The sequence below is a fragment of the Xiphophorus couchianus genome, chromosome 19, assembly GCF_001444195.1.
Source record: "Xiphophorus couchianus chromosome 19, X_couchianus-1.0, whole genome shotgun sequence".
Lineage (NCBI taxonomy): Eukaryota > Metazoa > Chordata > Actinopteri > Cyprinodontiformes > Poeciliidae > Xiphophorus > Xiphophorus couchianus.
Genome location: NC_040246.1, coordinates 3,432,614 through 3,451,107, shown reverse-complemented (window position 1 = coordinate 3,451,107; position 18,494 = coordinate 3,432,614). Strand labels below are relative to the sequence as shown.

General features: G+C 39.4%; 2 protein-coding genes across 2 annotated transcripts; one reads left to right on the top strand and one right to left on the bottom strand.

Annotated features, from left to right (window-relative positions):
• Window positions 1-1,255: 1,255 nt before the first annotated feature.
• Window positions 1,256-11,947, bottom strand: gmfb (glia maturation factor, beta). The gene is made up of 7 exons (XM_028000269.1): window positions 11,787-11,947; window positions 8,483-8,579; window positions 7,293-7,342; window positions 7,126-7,175; window positions 6,957-7,039; window positions 6,603-6,676; window positions 1,256-5,752 (listed from the first exon to the last, which is right to left on the bottom strand). Exons 1-7 carry the CDS (start codon window positions 11,889-11,891, stop codon window positions 5,681-5,683), a joined length of 531 nt encoding a protein of 176 aa, XP_027856070.1. The 5' UTR covers window positions 11,892-11,947; the 3' UTR covers window positions 1,256-5,680.
• A 1,028-nt stretch (window positions 11,948-12,975) lies between these two features.
• On the top strand, window positions 12,976-18,054 carry lgals3a (lectin, galactoside binding soluble 3a). Its single transcript, XM_027999820.1, has 6 exons — window positions 12,976-13,147; window positions 13,532-13,549; window positions 13,689-14,393; window positions 15,271-15,359; window positions 15,660-15,816; window positions 17,019-18,054. The coding sequence occupies exons 2-6, from the start codon at window positions 13,535-13,537 to the stop codon at window positions 17,172-17,174; spliced, it is 1,122 nt and encodes a 373-aa protein (XP_027855621.1). The 5' UTR covers window positions 12,976-13,147; window positions 13,532-13,534; the 3' UTR covers window positions 17,175-18,054.
• The last annotated feature ends 440 nt before the right edge of the window (window positions 18,055-18,494 follow it).

The window sequence follows — 18,494 nt, the reverse complement described above, 5'->3', positions numbered from 1 at the left end:
CACTGTTCTTGGCATTTCTTCTTGATATACATTTTTATAATATTCTTGATCTTATTTTTACTAATTTAAATATTTAGATATTGTTTTTTTGCAGCACTCTTAGCAAAACTATCAGCCAACTCACTTCCTACCACACCAATGTGGGCAGGAATAAAAACTAGTTTAACATGTTTATACAAGATCACTATCACGTTTTAACAATATAGCTATCACGTTTTTACAAGACCGCCCGTCCTCCCCCGGACTATGCCAAGTACTTTTTTTCTTCAGTAAACAGCTAGAATACTTTGCAGATGTGCTACTGCCATCGTGTGGGTGTTTCATGTCATGCATAACATGAAAAATCTTTAATTCACTTGATTTACCTTGCTTTTTTAGATTATAATCTCTCAACTTGATACATTACAAACATTATGTATCCTAATAAATAATAATAATAATCTTTTTTTCACCCACATAGTTGCTGGGTTCCACACATACAGTATGTAGTAAATGGTACAAACAATTTGTCAACATTCTTTATAAAATTTCCATTATTTTCCAGCCTATGGTTTTACAGATTTTTTTTTTCTGGAAAATCTCCTGTATAAAACAAGAACTGCCCTCACAGTAGTTCTCTAGAAATCATGAAACAACAAAAGGCTGATATTGACTTGATGTTCAGAGGACAGGGCTTTTTCACAGCTTTGTTGGCATATGGACTAAAACAAATCTGCTCCACCTCTAAACCTCTAACACTTAGATCTGTGAGTAAAAACTGGAATAGCCCACACACTAAACATAGATTTATTAAAACAATTTGTGTACTGATACCTTTATTCCATTTTATTTCTATTGTTTCCCCCCCCCCAATTCAACCTGAGTCTAAAGTTATCTAGAGGCCAAAAACAGTGAAATATCCCTTGTTTGAGTTATGAACTAGTTAGTTCTGAGCTTGTCAAAACCAAAATATTGAGTAAAATTTTAAAATCAAACTGTTTTGTGGCATTTAAATGTAAATATAACATTTTTGCAACCTCTCACTAGGTTTATTATTTGAAAAGGGAAGATGGAAAAAAGTCAAGAAAACACCAGTATTGGTTGTATATTTTCCCCACTTGTAAAGATCTGGATAAAAGTAAATTCCATACTTTTCCATATTGCTAAGATCCCCTTACAAGCATTTTCTTTGGACACTTTTCTAATATTTCCATGTGGTTAGTGACAAGGCAAAAGCAGCTAATCATTTCTGAATAAAACCAGCGTCTCTGAAAAGCAGAGGCGTAGACATCACTGCCAGTTTATTTGGACAACAGGACAGACACAGGTATAGAAATACGTCAAGTTTCACTGATGTCATGAGACAGCTGGTTATCGCAGATGTTTCGGTTTTTAGTAGAAAGGAAAGAAAAATATCACAGGTATTTTGATCAGAGAGGACACTTATTGAGCAAAACTACACATTCGCAGGTTAAGATTCAAAGGGTCGGATTTACAACTGTTCAAACACGTAAGAGAAGCTCAGGAATCCACAGGATACAACCAGAGGCAAGGCTCGAAACCAAAAGTGAGGTTGATTTTGATAACACAGAAGACAGTTTACTACATTTCATTTCCACTTAATATAACAAACATTGAGTATTTTTTTGTTGTAAAGAAACAATAAGCATGTAAAGACTTCAGATAGAGCAGGAATACAGCTCAAATACAGAGGCCTGTACTATGAAAGTCGCCACTGGTTTTCAAGTCGTACTAAATAGGTGGAGTCGGTAACGGTTCGATAAACGGTAAGTCGTGACGCGCGGAGGAAATAAGCACCGTTCCTCCCTGCTGGGTGTGGCGCTGAAAAACCCAAGCGGTCAACCTGAAGTTGTCTCGCTGCTTCATAGTACCGGTTCTGGATGCTTGAGATGTTAAGACGTTGGTTCTGTCTCAAAGGGCAAAGAGGAAACAGTTTGATAGAAATAGTTTACATTCAGTAGAGAAAGCATCGATTTACAGTAGCTGTCCACATTTCTGGCATCTGGACAATTTGGAAAGATAGTCTGGTTGTGTTTTTTTTTTGTTTGTTTTAAGCACATAACATCAAGAAGATCGCACGTTTCAGAGTACGTCACAATGCCGTGACTGGATAATCCCCAGTATATTCCATAAAGTTTTTTTTATAAGAAGTTTAGTGTTGGTAGGTAAAATGACTTTACTCTAATTCTCTCTTGTAGCTTCATCATACAGGCTGACATGAGGCAGGCAGTGTATATCTCATCAGTAGACATATGAATTACCATCAATACAGGAGCAATCAAAGTCTGTTTCTACGCTCTTAGTGTCTAGCTATAAGCAGGTAAAAATAGGATTTGAGTAACAAAAATGTCAAAAGAGAAATTTATTTTAGTGCGACGTGCACTTTTCTAATGTTCACTTTGAGTTTTCCAGGAGATAATAAGGAATTAAGACGAGGCATTGGTGAGCTAGACCGTATGACATCTTTTTGTGGCGAGACAACAGCCTTTCACCCTCCCATTTTTCATTTAATAAAAACTGCTCTCGGGGGACGATGCTGATGAGACGTGGAGCTCGCATGTGCTCATTTAATCTCCTCTCAGGATGTGACCGATATACCGCGGTGGGACGACGCTTTTAATAAGAATCGGAAAACCTCCTGAGCCACGGCTCATTGAGGATTTTCCTCACCGTCGCATGAAAGTAAGTCACTGCAGGATCTGGAATACATTTCTTATTACTAAAAAGATGTTTTTCGGTGTTATTTGGAGCTGCTTATACCGATTGTGTTTTTATTTTATTTTAACAGAACATACATAAACAAAAAGCTCTTTAGAAATCCAGACAGTGTTTGACCAAATAGGCTTGGGTCGGTTTGAGGTGTTTTGGTAAATTTTTTATTTCCCCAAAATATAAAAAATGCAATATTAAACACATTAACATGTTAGAATAACACCTGATATTTATCAGACATTTATTACCAACTTGCAGCTAAACTTTATTGTGCAGAATATTTTACCATTCTGCTCTTTATAGAGTAACACAAGTATACTAAGCTAAAATTAGCTGCATTGAGCCTGCAGTCGGTTTCCTATTAACGATGAAATAATACTTCTAGGCCATGAGAGTGAAATAAGATTTTAGCAATAATTTGGGGAATACCAATGTTGCCGATAGAGGTTTCAGAAACTTCGATTTGTGTCCTGCGATTATCGATTTCATGTTTGTTCCCAGACACAGGGCTTCGAAGGACATGCCAACTTTCACTTCTTAGCGGCTAATAGTTAACTAGTAGAGGTGGAGTTTTTCCCCCGCAGGACTCAAATTGCTTCCACCCAAATGATTTAAGAATGTTGTCAACCAAAAATGATATGAAGACTGTCGATTCAGGGCAACTCCAGAACTACTTCCTTTCCTACTTCAAAATAAAAGTCTGAAAAATACAAGGGCATCACACTTAAAGTGTTTGCCTTCGTTAACAGGAAGAAAGGTTTCTGTAGCGATCTAAAAACAAACCTTTTAAAACCGTGAGCAGCCCACACCTATCGCACAGTGACACATTAAACATTGCGATTCACAACAGATTTTAGAATTTGACAAGAAAATACACAAAATACATAGTTAGCGACTGGCACCAATTATGAGCAGCTGCCACATTTCGGTATGAGGAAGCCATTATGGAGACGTAAACAGCCCAACGTCTAAAATATGAAGCACAACCGGCGTTTCGAGGAGTTACACCATTATTTTATTTAAGGCTGCAACAGCTACAAAGCAAATAAAGTGGCTTTACGTGAGAATTAATCAACATTCAGTATAACAGTAGGAGTTCCAACGCACAATGATAGATGACAAGCTCCGCATAAAGAGAGGGTATTCCAGTAGATTAAAATGGGGGGCAGATATTTACCACCCTGTGTGCACCGTTGTGGTTACTAAAGTTTTGAATGAAAACAATAATAATAATAAAAAAAGGTTTGTGTTTGGAATGTATGTGGAAATACTATACCCTGGTTAGAACCTTTCAAGAAATATGCAGGTCAAAGACATTATCCATCATTCATGTTGAGTTTTTATTTTCTTTAAAGACGAAGAAACGTCATCCATATTGAAACCAACAGGGCTGTGGTGCCTTGCAAAAGTGAAGCTTTGAGCTTTTCCATATAATGTTACGTTATAACCACAATCTGTAATGTATTTTATTGGAGATGCTGTGTGATAGGTCAGGGGTCAGCGACTTTTACAAACCAAACCATTGTTGCTCTTTCTCCTACTGAAGCAAGTATGACATAAAATTTTTTAAAATCATTTTTCCAATAAGATACTATTGTCCTACATAAATTTATGAAATTTGTCTTTGTATTTTAGGTCAACTAAAAACATCCAATTTTTACAAAAAGAGAATGATTTCTGTTTTTAATCGAATGTTCAATATTTTTGGAAGCATCAGAAAAAAACTTAACAAAAACACATTTCTTTAAAAATGACTTCTTGTACGATTGGTGTCACTCTGTTGCAGAAACTGTATGCAGATAGAGTACAAGAACAAATAACTGCAGAAATGATCTTTGTGAAGTGGAAGGAGGACAACGCATGGCTTTCAAAATTTCTTACCAAATAAAAATCTGAAAAGTGTGTGTATTTATTCCCCCGTTACTCCAATGTTGGAGTAAATCTCTGGATGTTGTCAGCTGTCTGAATGAAGAGACCTCAGAGTTTCAATTGAGTACATCACTGAAAAGACAGTATCATAAAGATCAAGTTTGTGTTTATAACATGACAAAATGTGAAAAAGTTCAACGGGTGTGAAGACTTTCGCAAGGCACCGAATACTTTTAGCCACGGTTTCTCGCTCATGTGCTCAACTTACTTCACTAGGTGTGAGTGTTAGTGTTTTTGTCTTCTAGGGAGCTACTGACAGTATGCACCTTGTCATTTAAATGCCCTCGGGTGAGTACTGAAAGACCTCAGTAGTGTTTTCTGGATTCTAGCTACAACTAATAGGAAAAGAAATGCTCTAAAATCAACATAAATCTAACCTACAGACACCAGAAATAATAAAAACAAAAAAAGATTAGCCAATAGGATTTCCAAAAAACCGTGAAAAAAAAAGGTAAAACCAGATCGACTGAGGAGGGCCTCAGTTGCAAAATCGTTGAGTGTAAACTTCCTAAGGAAACAGAAACCGTAGCTACGAAGGCGCTACGGTTCCCCCCCCGGATGATGAGAGCATGCTTCGGAAAAGGCGGAAACGCACGTTTCATTTCTGTTCACTTTAAAAACCTACAGGAGTGATAATTCAGTACAGACACGTCACTGGCACATGGAGAGATGGTATGGGAGGCAAAAGCAGACCTGAATCAAATAGCATTTGCAGACTGAGGCAACCGGACGGGCGAAGTTTAGATATGGCCGTGATTGTTGACGGTCACAGAGGTGGCGCTCGAACTCTCGTGATGGTCTGAACATTCTGGCACATGCCGAGTTGTAATACAAAATATATATATATATATATATATATATATATCTTAAACCTCACCGATGTGGCCGTTAAGTGCAGAGTATTTGCAAAAGTTATTTAAAATCAGGTCCGCCGAGAGAGGAAGGTAACATCTGTAGTGTGTTCTTCTTGAAAGATGGAGCATGGTTGTGCGGTCAGGATCCCCCTCGCATCCCAAGCCTCCGGATGAGAAGACCTTACTTAGCGAAAGAATCCAAGTTTCTCTCTAAGCCAATCTTCCGTTAGGTCCTCTGTGTTCCTGATCTCAAACGCCTGTCAAATAAGAAAGGAAGAAGGAAAAATGACCAAAAGTTGGTTACTGAACCCCCCTGCATTGACATGTAGAACTGCTGCAGAGTAAAAGAGAACCTTTGTTCCAAAAACAAAAACATCTTGTTTTTCCCTACTTCTTCCTATGGCCAAAGCTAAGACAGGAATTTAGTGACATCTAGTGGTACAGGTGAAGACTGCAACTAACTAAATATGTAACACAACCATTTTGTAGGCGAAAATTGTTTGGGCTTCGTGGGCCAGGTTAGAAATGAAATCACAACATCACTCCTCTATCAACCCTTTAATAACATTTTTACCAGCGTTTTACTGAGAAGTAGCTGGTATAATAAACTCAGCAGAAGGGCAGTTCCGCCAGGTATTTGCCAATTGCTGCTGGCTAGTCTGAAGGAGCTGAGTGGGGGAGCCGGGCTCTGTGAGGCGGAAGCTTGGAAACTGCAGCTCTGAGGAGGAGCTAGGTCTATTTTTGCACAGCTGAATGGTTGCTGTGGGAGATGAAACGATTTCTCAAACACCCATGAAAGAATCAAGGCAACACTCCAGGTATGTTTTTGACGAGGGAATGACATTACGACGCAATGTAAAGCTTGAAAAAGTACATTTTACGTAACAGTGCTCCTTTAACACCTCTGAGCGCTAATATTTTTAGCACCTTGTAGTGGATACAACCGGGCCACGAAAGACTCACTCAACTTCTGAGCTACGTTTACACTGAAACTGATTTTTTTTTTAAAATGCGACTCGCGCCACTTTGATATGTCATCCTAATCTGATGCACATCTGATCTTTTAAAATGCGACCCGTCTGTGAAAGTAGCCAAAGGTTCACCAACCTTGGTCAGTTGAACCGTTTGCACCAGCTTGTTTTTGCTTCCTGCGTACATCATCTGTTGCTCCGGTTTACATCCTGCCAAGCGAAACAAATATATTTAAGGAAAAAAAACAAACGTGTTGTTTTTTTTATCAGTTGAGTCTTTGGTAGACGGTGTCCTGCAATCCTTCAATCCGACGCACCACAGACAAATGAATTACATCCTCAGCATGCATCCAGGTTCTACAAAGTCAGATTAATGGCCGTCATTTGGGTTTTGTTGAAGCAGGAGCACATTTAAAAGTTGCGGGACACCGTCACCCAAAAGACTGCTTTTTGGGCCTTTTTGGGTTCCCTGCAGAAGAATCAGCCTTACCCACTGGACTGGAGAAGATGAAGCAGAGCGGATAGGACACGCGCCCGTCATCATGTTGATACTTATAACTGTAGACGATGAATGTTCCCTGGGCTAAGGACAGCAACTAATGTGTGATTACATTTTATTATAAAGGTAGGTACTCAGAGGTTGTCAGTTCAAAGGATATCTGGGTTGTCTCTCGGGCAGTTCATCCTTTAGAGCATCAGGTGAAATATCCTGAAAGAAAAAAATGGTTTCAAAAACGTGAATATTTTGAGCATAGTGAATTTAATAATCAAAACAAGACTAAATAAGCCATTTAAAGGTGGGAGATTTAAAAAAAAAAAAACTTACCTCATGCTCTTCTTCGAGAATAACGAGCTGCTTGTCTTTATCAATCTTCACTGAAAACACACACACACACACACACACAAAAACAAAACAAAAGTCAATAACTATAATCCGCCGGCATTTCAGAGTGAGAAATATCAAGAAGCTGAAGCAATCTCTTCCTCTACTTGTGTCCTGTAATATTTGGTGTGCTGCCTCTGTGTTGAGAGTCCCTGTCACGCAAACACGCGGCTAATCCCATTCAGCAGAAATGACATTCTGAACCGGACAGGGTGGAGGATAAAGCTTTTCGTCTTTACAGTTCTCCACCTCGCTGCAGTCAGACATGACTCAGTGTCACCATGGCCACAAAGCTTTTTAAGACGTGTAGGTTTAACTTTTTTTTGCACCCCCTTCAATGCACTAAAAGATAAAAATAAACAAAAAATTATATTTCTTCTTTAAAATAAGAAAATAAACATTTTATAGCTTAAAATGCAATAAAATTCCTGTAGCGACTGCTTGATCATTTGTTGTAAAATCTAAAAAAAATAAAAATACAGCTAACATCAACATGTGAAACGTTCAGGCTTTTCTGCTCGACGACAATCCGCTGATCAAGTTTTAGATTAGCTGATTAATAATTTGACAGCTTAATAGCAAATTTTTATTTACAAAATTTGAATCAGGTGAAGCTAAACCTGCCACTTGAGGTGTTTGTGGTCAGGGTTTCCGCCAGGTGTATTATAAGCCTGGCGGGCCACCAGGCTTTACCTGTGCCCCCACCAGACTTAGCGTTGCTTATTTATTTAAGGGTTTTTATTATGTTTGCATTTTTTAAGATTTCCAATCTTCCAAAAACACATAACTATCAAGTGATATTTTCAAATTTCCAACATTAAACATTTTTTAACTCAAAAAGACGGCTGACGGCTGGATGAATGACCGCCCCAGCACCCAACCACCGGACTTAGCAAGTTTTCTGGGAGAAACCTTGGTGGTAGAACATATTTACGGACAAATAAGGTTTAATATCTAAAATGCAAAATGTTCTGAATAGGCTGTTCTTACAATCACATTTTGTCACTTTTTTTTTTGAGTCTGTATGCTTCAGTTAACGACCGATCGATTGCTAAATTAGTTGCTTCCGTAAGAGATTATGAACACAAACAAATGAATAATCAACATGCAACAGAAGAAGGTGAGCGACGTACTAATGATGGCCGCATTGTTGGTTTCCTTCCGGAAGCGAAACTCCTTCAACTTCTTCACCAGATCTTCATCCACGTCACACACGACCAGTGATTCACTCTGACCAGAAACGGGGGTGGGGGAGATGGGGAATGTCAACAAATTTAAAAAAAAAAAGCTAAATAAATACATACAAAAGTAAAATCTAAGCGAAGATTAACCCAACTACACAACAACTTCATTGTTCTTATTTATTTCTTAATATGAAAATCTAGTAAGCATGAACTTCGAGTGTCATCACAAAGATGCTTTTGCTCCTGGAAGAAGTAGAGAATGTAAACAGGGAAAAAAAAAATCACATTAATGAAATGTTCATAGTGTCAAGTCTGCTTTTATTTTGAAAGCAGGGTTTCTTTGTCTTTAAATCACTCTAAGGTGTTAAGCATCCCAATGTGAGTTTGCATAGGAACCAAATGTGCGATAACAATATTAGTAAAACTCAGAGCCCACAACAAGAGCAGATACACTGATGCTAATGAGCAGCGTATGTTATGAACACACAATGGTTGCATAACAATTTAATGTAGCTTGTGCGAGACATGTTCAACAATCTGTAACGCTCTCCTCTTCATATAAACAGACTCACTGCTTGGGCAACAGGAAGTGTGTCCTCACATCCACCCATTGTCCCTCTGACTTCTGCCCTCAGGGCAAATAGTCCCGTTTTCTGCAAAGCTTCACCCAAATAGACGCTGCACACTCTCGTCCGAGTTGAGCGTTAACAGATCCTTCACCTGATTCGTCTAGATTTTGGTTGTTGTTGTTGTTTTTTTTAAACACTGAAAACGACAAAGAAACTAATATAACATGGCATTACGAACTGCGTTTTTGTAGCTTTCGTCCAACGGACACGATGACACAAGAAAATAAGTCGACACACACACGTGGTATTAGTTAGCACTGCTACTTCTGTTTCAGTCAATATATTAGTTTTGCTGTCGTTGGATTGACTTTTCTTTGTGGTTTAAATAAAAACTCATGTCACGCGCATTTGTTTATGAAAATATAGAGCAGCCATTATTCTTATGTTTACTCAATATCACACAGCGAGAATCTCTCATTGGGCCCACAGCTGCCAGCAACAACAAGCGTGTTCTCCCATTCAACCTCTGCCCTCAGGGAAAATGATTTTCAAGGCATAAAATAAACAAACGGCTCCACACGCTCGTTTGAATCGACGGTTTGGACTTCCACCTGCTTCCGACTCGCATCACAACATTACGAACACTACAGAGTAACAGAGTATCTCATTTAGCATGGAGAAATGTACCATTTTAAGATTGGTTTGTGCATATATTTCTACGTTAGACAGAGCCTCAGACATGATCAAGACATTAAGTGTTTTCAGGCAAAGCTGTGAATTTTCTTTTTCCCCCCACTAAAAGCTATCCGAAAAATATTTCTCTCTCTTATTAAGGGAACACAGTTCCTTTATTTTTGCTTAAATATATATTTTTTTAAATAAATCAGCGTTACATCACTCTCTACCTAACAGAAGGATTATTTCTTTCGGGGGGAAAACGTAAGCCTTCTCAAAACTAATATTTTCATCACAACAGAGTTAATCAGACAGCAAAATCTATTGGTAGTTAAACTATTAATTCACACAACTACGGCTTTTGAAATTTATTTATTTCTTACAAACAGCAACAATCCTGACAGTCCATACAACTCAGAGGATTTCATCCACAATCCACCAGTCTGAACAGGATATTATTTTTTTTTCTCTGTCACGTCCACACGCAAGGCCTTACATAACCACATCACAAAAACATTTGAAAAGGAAAATCTTTTAAAGAGTCTCTCTGCAGACACGAATCTCGCAAATCTTTGATTGCACCTTCCTGAACAGATGGCTGGTGGGAGTCGGGATTTCACTGAGCCCTTGGAGAGATCCTTACAGATTAAGATGTGATTGCTGTGTGTCTGTGGGCTGGATAAGGGAACAGACGTGACAACTGAAGGAGACCGCGGCTTTTTCTTTTTTTTTTTTTACTTTTAGCCCACATTCCTTTAGGCCAGGGGTGTCCAAAGTCGGTCCTGGAGGGCCGCCATCCTGTGTGTTTTAGTTCTCTCCCTGGTTTAACGCACCTGGATCCAATGATGGCTCATTAGAGGCCTTAGGAGAACATTGACAAGCTGAGAAGGTTGTTACTACAACCAGGGAGAGAACAAAAACATGCAGGATGCCGGCCCTTGAGGACCGACTTTGGACACGCCTGCTTTAGGCTCTCCAAATCGCTGTGGTCAGTGAAGGTTGCTTATTCAGCCGGGAGACGCCAGGGAATTAACCCCTGCTGTTTGACCATTGCTGCCTCTCATGTCGGGGCAGCGAAAGAGGAATATTGACAGGCAGCGCAGAGCATCGAGCTGTCACAACACGCAGCGGAAAACCGGGAGGGAAGCGCTGCTCAGCGCAATAAGCAGGGCAGCTAGCGCTGAGGCAGCTCCCCAGCAGCCAGACGTGTTAAAACCCAGCACTGCTGCAGCAAAGTGCCCGCACACCGAGGCAGGAAACACGACGCTTTCAATTTCAAAATAAAAGCATTTGGCAGCTATTTAGGGAATACGATTTCTACACTGTAACAAACCCACGTATTATTCATGTCTGTAGTGCTGAGCTACTTTATCCAAGTTATGGGAGAAATTTCTACCGCTTTAAATTTAGATTTTGCAGAAAGCCGAGGAGTATAAAAAATAGGAAATAAAGGAATGGGGTGGAAAGAAGAAAGAAAGGACGTGGGGGAAAAAAACTACTGAAGTCAAATTCTATACTTTTGCAGAATTGTCTGTGTAAACCATAAACTCAAAAGAAGAGTTAATTAATTATTTAACAAATTACTCAACATTTAGGCTATTTGAGTAAAATAAAACAAACAAGTGAAACAAGTGCCTGAAATTGGCAATATCACAGCAATTATTTGTTGATAATATGATTTGAAATCAATCATAATTAAAATGTACGAACTATGAGTCTTTAGTAAATATTTGCCGTAACCTCGCTGCGGACTGTTTCAGACTTCTTAATAATTCTACCTTATTTTTTTAATTCCACCGGAAGTAGATTGTGTCTGTGTCGGTTACTTTGACGCATTTACAAAACACGGAGGGTGTAACTGATGCTAGGCTAGCAGGCTAACGCTCAACAATCCCTGATATCACTTTTCATGAAAACTCCTAAAAACTTCCTGTCTGTTGCCACTGCGGCATTAAGCCGAAAAAGCCAAACCGGAAGCAGATTGTTCGTACGGAAACATAACAACTTACCATAATTGTAGAGTTAAAAATCTCCCTGAAGCCGCAGCTGCTGCTCTGAATGGCAGAAACGCTTTCAGTGTTTTTTTTTTTTTTTTTCTCTTTACTTCCCATCATCCCGTGACTGGGTTGACCAATCCCTCACAAGCTCCCCCTTCCTTCACAACATGCTCTGCAAGAGAGTGAAAAGCTAGGAACAAAAATCAAGTCTTTTAATGCTGTAAACAATCAAATACGTATATTTCATTTCATTTAATCAAAATTAATTGGCCATTTTGGGACTTCTTTTAATAGCTGCTGCAGCTCATAATTTCTTCTTATTTGTTAAGAAATTTTAACACATGCCGCATTGTCTTTAAAGATAAGTTTGTTTGTTTTTTTAACTCAAATTTAATCTTTATTGTACTTTTTTAAATATATAAAACATATAAAAAATTAATATAATATAAAAATCAACATTTTTATTATTTGAAGTTTTTCTTGCATGAAACGTGAATAACTAAAATACTTTAAAATAAATAAATAAAAACATTCCTTCCTGAAGCACACAAGCTCTAAGCCCAATTAAAACAAAAATAATTTAAAATCATTTTCATATTTTTACTGTTGCCCCATGCTTGCTGGGCATGGGAGACAACATCGTAACTGGACTCAATAGATTCAATATGAACATGACTGGAATAACCAGTCATGTTACAGCTTGATAAAATAACCGGAATGATTAATTGGAACATTTGAAGTGTTGACGTTACTTTTTATTTTGAATGTATTAAATAATGATTATGATCACTATTATTCGTTGTCGTATTTGTAGGCGTAATGGTATTATAGTTAGACGTAAAATTTAGAATTAGGATGTTATTGGAAATTTTACCGTTGAGAAACAAATTGCTTGTATTTATCAATTTTTCTAGAAGTACAAATTTGTTATTTTAATTACTGAGTTAAGACGTAAGCGGAATTATAATACATCGTTTATTTTTGTGTCAAGTACAATTAGAGTGTGACATTTATGTATATAATACGAAAACAATTTTTGCTTATTTATCATGTGTTTATTTTTTTTTATAATTTTAGAAGAAAAAAAATGAACACATCAGAGGAAATAATACTTAGCTTAAATAATAAATTCCCCCATTTTTGATTTCCCGAGGTCATGTAAATGAAAAGCGGATGTGTGTGGTTTTGCACCGGAACTCGCCCGTGCGCGAGCTTCCTTTCCAGGAGTTGTAGTTTTTCTTAGCAGATCTAACGTTAGCTTCCAGTTGTGAGCCTCGTCAGGCCAAAGGAGTTGGCTAACTGGTTTTTTTCGGAGCTGTAGAAAACATCGCTGTTTCCTGTTGTCGTTCAAACGGAGCCCAGCTTTCGACCAGGTATAGTAAAACATCAGCTTTCACTGTTTATTTATTCTCTCACCACGAATGTAGATCTGACAAACCCAAACTAACAGCTAGCTGGGGTTAGCTAGATTGCTAGCCAACTCTGTAGCATCAGTAGTTTACATATTTCAAAACAAATACCCCCCCTATAGATAATGAGGCAAAGTGCCGTCTTTGTTATTGCTGTGGTGTTTTAAATTCTTTCAGTAATGTTGAGTTATTTTCAGTGTGTCGCAATGGACTTTGTGAATCATCATTCCAGGGTGGAAACATTTACTCAGAGACTCTTGGAACTGCCCAGAGACATTTTACAGCTTGATAAAATATGTTGGAAGTAGTCAATAAAACTGATTAAAGTTGTTTCCTGTTTTGTTTTAGATCATGGCAGATTTCTCGGTGAGTTTAACGGATCGTATCCCCTTAATTCCTGTCATAATGGTTGGATTCCCTGTAGCTTGCAGTGGAAATGACCTGTTTTTCTTTTTGTTGTTGTGAGTGGAGATGGTTATTTATACTTTCTCTTTTTGTTCTGTAGCTGTCAGATGCTTTAGGAGATGACACGTCGAGCCAGGCTAAGAAAATAGGCCACACTAACCCCACGGCCCCTGCCAGCAATCACCCTGCAGCTCCGAACCCGGGATGGCCCGGTTCCGCCCCAGGAGCTCCCACCCAGCCCTCAGCTCCAGCTGACTATAGCGGTGGATTGTCTGGCCCAGGAGCCCCAGGGCCGTTCCAGTACCCCTCTGGTCCTGGAGCGCCGGGGCAGTACCCGGGGCCTCCCTCAGCACCCGGCGGCTTCCCTGCTGGTCCCGGAGTACCTGGACAGTATCCCGCACCGGGAGCTCCGGGTCAGTTTCCCTCCAGCCCCGGGGCGCCTGGACAGTTCCCCGGGCATTATCCGTCTGAAGGAACTCCTGGACAGCTGCCCGGAGGCCCCGCTCCTTACCCATCGGGGCCGTTTCCTTCTGGCCCTGGCGCTCCGGCCGGCCCTTACCCGAACGTGCCTTTCCCTGGTGGGCAGCCAGCAGGAGGCAACGGGATGTACGGACCAGGAGGTCAAGGTGGATTTCCCCCTCCGGCCGGTCCAGGATCTTTCCCAGCGTTCCCCGCAGGTGGATTCCCCCCAGTACCACCCGGGTCGTGGGGATCACCCGGAGGAGGTTTCCCGACCCCGCCTGCTCAGTTTGGCCCTGGACCCATGGGTCCGTACGGTGGTCCTGCCGGTCCAGGAGGCACATTGGTGAGTGTGAGCTCTTCCTGGAGTAAATACGTCGCTTCTCTTGCTCGCTATTCTGCTCTTCTGTAAATCTACTTTGGGTGTTTTGGTGAAAAAAACTCAAGCTTTAGCGGACTAAAAGTTAACTTCTCTCCGTCTGCTGGTGACCTTTGACTGGGCGGTGCGTCTTGATTCCAGGTTTCTGCTCGGGTGCGCTGCAAATGTAAAGTAACGGCAACAGCAGAAGTGAACGGAAATGTATTTCTGTCTTTCAGCCCAGATATAACCCACCGTTTTATTGAAAGCTCAGCTTTTCAGCCGGACCAGGACGTCCCACCCCATCGGCGCCAAAAGATTGAACGCATCAGCACCGACGAGTTGCGTTGGAACGCAGCGTTAAATTCACTGGATTTAATTGTTTCGGCTTTTGTTTTGTTTCAAAGTGCAATATGATATAATTTTCTTTGATTTACGAATAATGTAAATTATGCTGGTTTAATCTACTCATATAATCTAGTCGGACGCAGTTCTGACTTGTCACATGTATGAATTTTAATAAAAACCCTTTAATTTGCTCCTTGTTGCTCAGACTTCAGTTTGTGCAGGTGTTTGACTTTTGTTGAAATACGTGGAGATTACGACTCACTGAGGTATTGCACTGGGACTATAGGCGGAGTCGGAATTTAAGTTCTTTTTTTTTTTTATTTGAACTTTTAAATTATTTGCCAATAATTTAAAAGTACCTGGATCACACCTACAGGATATTAACAAGCGGGTAAACAATTTCTCTTTGTATCACATCATTCAAAAGCAAAAAAACAAACAAAAAAAAAAAGCATTCTGAAAACTGTGGCGCAGAGGCAATGCTGTCAGCATTTACACTGTAAATATTTCCTTTCAGATTGTGCCATATGATCTCCCCCTCCACGCTGGGATTATGCCGCGCCTTTTAATCACGGTGATAGGAGAGCCTGTTCCTGGGGCAGACAGGTACGGACCCCCCCCCCCCCCAAAAAAAAAAAAAACAATTCTCACAGTCTGCGTTTAAATTCGCGGCGTGCTTCAGAAAGAAGACGAACGCCCTCAAAGTCATATGAATATGAAGTGGATCTGTGCTGTTTAACTCGGTTATTATGGACAGTTGTGTCAGAGATTAGTGAAAGGGTTTGCACTTTGTCCCATTACAACCACAAACTTCAGTGTGTTTTTATTGGGATTTTGTGCGGATCCGTGACATGACTTGAAATTGACAATCGGAGTTTATATTTGTGTAATTTATCAATTCTGCAGGTTCCAGGTTGACTTTCTTAAAGGTCCGGATGTCGTCTTTCACTTCAACCCTCGCTTCAACGAGCAGACCATCGTCCGAAACTCCAACCTAGGAGGTTACTGGGGCCCGGAAGAGCGAGAGGGGCCCTTCCCCTTTGTCCAGGGTCACCGTTTTGAGGTAAGATATTTATTAACAGCATTACAATTTAATGAATGTAAAAAAAAAGCTATTAATACAATAAATATTTCTTTTTTTTATGTTTTATTGTAATCTGGTAAAAGTGTCGATTCACCGTGCAGAAATACTAGGCAGTAATTACAAAACTAAACTACAGGCACTAACAATACTACAAAATAGAGCAATAAGAATAATCTACGAGTTGGGATATTAAAAAAAAGAAAACACCAACAGATATTTGTAAAAATTTTAATTGTTAAAGTTCATCGACGTAGAAAAACTACAGATGGCTCTGATTTTTTTGCAAAGCCAAAAAAATAAAAAAACACCAGACAACATTAGAAAAATGTTTAAGATGAAGAAGCAAATATACAAGTCATGGGAAGAATCGCAGTTTAAAATGAAATTCATAACTGCTAGGAAATCCTTTCGTGCATCAACAAGTGGAGTCGAACTGTGAAATTGACAACGTCCGAACATAAAACTTTTCAAATGATCATACAAACACCCGATTGTTGCTGGGAGCAATTGGGATATTTTTTTTAGTCGATCGTTGTTGGTGGCTTCGTTATTGACGCTAGATTTGGTTTTTGACGAAATTTAAAGAAACAATGGTTGTTTATCTACCTTAGTTCAAATTAAATGGATACAATATTGGTAAATGGACTGAACATATATAGCGCTTTTCCAATCATTTTGACCACTCAGAACGCTTTACACTACAGTCACATTCACCCATTCGCACACAGACATGTGCTATTTTGCAGGTGGTTAAGTAGTGGGAATATTGACACATTTTCAACTTCCACCCAATCCATTGAATATGCAGAACAAAAGTTTTGACATTATGGCTTCATCCTGTATTTTATTTTATTTACTTATTCAAAGAATGAGCAAACGGATCATATAGCTTGTATTTTGTCGTTGTGTCAAGCAAACATTGCACATTTTTGAAGCACCAATCTCGCATTTCACAAACACCAAAAGTAATTTCTAATCAATCTGACACAGAAACTGCTGAAGTTTTCCCACTATTTGAAAAAAAAAATTACTTTTTTTTTTGTTTTGTTTTTTTTGCGCACGCCAATTTTCTGTGCAGTTTGTGTCCAAGGTGTCCAACTTTTCAAACTGTTTTCGCAGCAGAGAAAATTCAAAACGAATTGACCCAAGCATATCTTGGTGTTTGTCGCCCCATCTCGCAGTTGAAGATCCTCGTGGAGGAGGACATGTTCAAGGTGGCCGTGGACGGCACCCACCTGCTGGAATACGAGCACAGAGTGGGCGGCCTGGAGGAGGTGACCGTGCTGCGGGTCACCGGCGACGTCGTCCTGTACAGCGCGGCGCCCAGCATGATCTGAATCCCCGGCCGCTCGCTCGCTCACTCGCTCGCTCTCGAAACGATTAGCCCCCCCCGCGTTTCGGACGACCGCCTGCCTCCACGTGCCCGGAATCCCATCAAGCCCCCCTCAGACACACGGAGGCAGCTGACGAAGTTGCAAGTGCGGCCAGCAAAGTGCAATTGTCCCTCGCGTGGCACATTTTATCGCAACGCCCTGACGTAGATTGAATTAAGTTCGCACTTGATAATCCTGTTTTTTTTGGGGCGGGGTTTTCTACTGAATGATGTCTCATTACAAAATTATGTTCTCACTTTCCTCTTAGATAATTGTATGAACTGCTTTGCATTTTTTGTTTTCCTTTTTTTTTTTTTTTTACCCAATTCTAATTAAGGAAAAGATTGAGTGACGCAAATGTGTAACCAACTAAATAAGGAATAATTTATTAGATATAAAAAAAGAAGATTGTAAGCTAAGCAGGGAGGAAGACGTGTTCCATGTGTTTCATATTATTTCAGCAGTGTTTTGTTTACATGTTCATTATTTTGTCACAACATAGCGCGACAAGCCTTCGTAGTGCATGAAAGTGTGATGCTGAAAATTTCACTTTTATTTCAATGCTGAACCACGACCCTCTGGAGTCACACACACATATATAGTAGGCTAATCATGAAGTTTCTTCAAATGTAAGTATTTATATGCAGTGTTTGTTCCTCTTCTCTTCAGCTGTTTTTCTCCCGACCTTTCATGTTCCCCCCCCCCCCGAGTTTGAACAAAACAGCGAAAAAGTGGCAACTACTTATTAAATTGAAATGTATGTGGGAGAGATTCTGACTCGGTGCCAAAGAGAAGTGGTACATATTTTGAATTTCTAAATAAAAGGACTATGTAAAACTTTCAACTTGTGAGCTATCAGTTTTGTTGTGATTAGATTGTCGGACATGTCTGACTCATTCAGATTAGTTTTTATGAAACTAGTCTGTTTGTTGTTTTGTTTTTTACTTTATATTATACATATGAGTAACATTTTAAACCTCAGAGTATTTTTTTAATTATTTTGAATAAATAATAAAAAATAACTTTTACTGGATTAGCATCCCATTTCTTCTAGCCGCCATATTTGACTTTTTTTCTTTTGTGTTGGTCAGTAGAAACTGTTGGTAAAAAGATAACAATTTTCTTCCACTTATTTTTTATTTTTATTTGTTTGAGCTTATTATCCCTAATATTTTTGGTCAAATGTTTAGATGGTTTGTATATACAATGTTAATACTCTTAAAAATAATACTCTTTGATACATTTTTTGGTGTCCTTGGCAAAAAAAAAACCCAACTTAAAGTA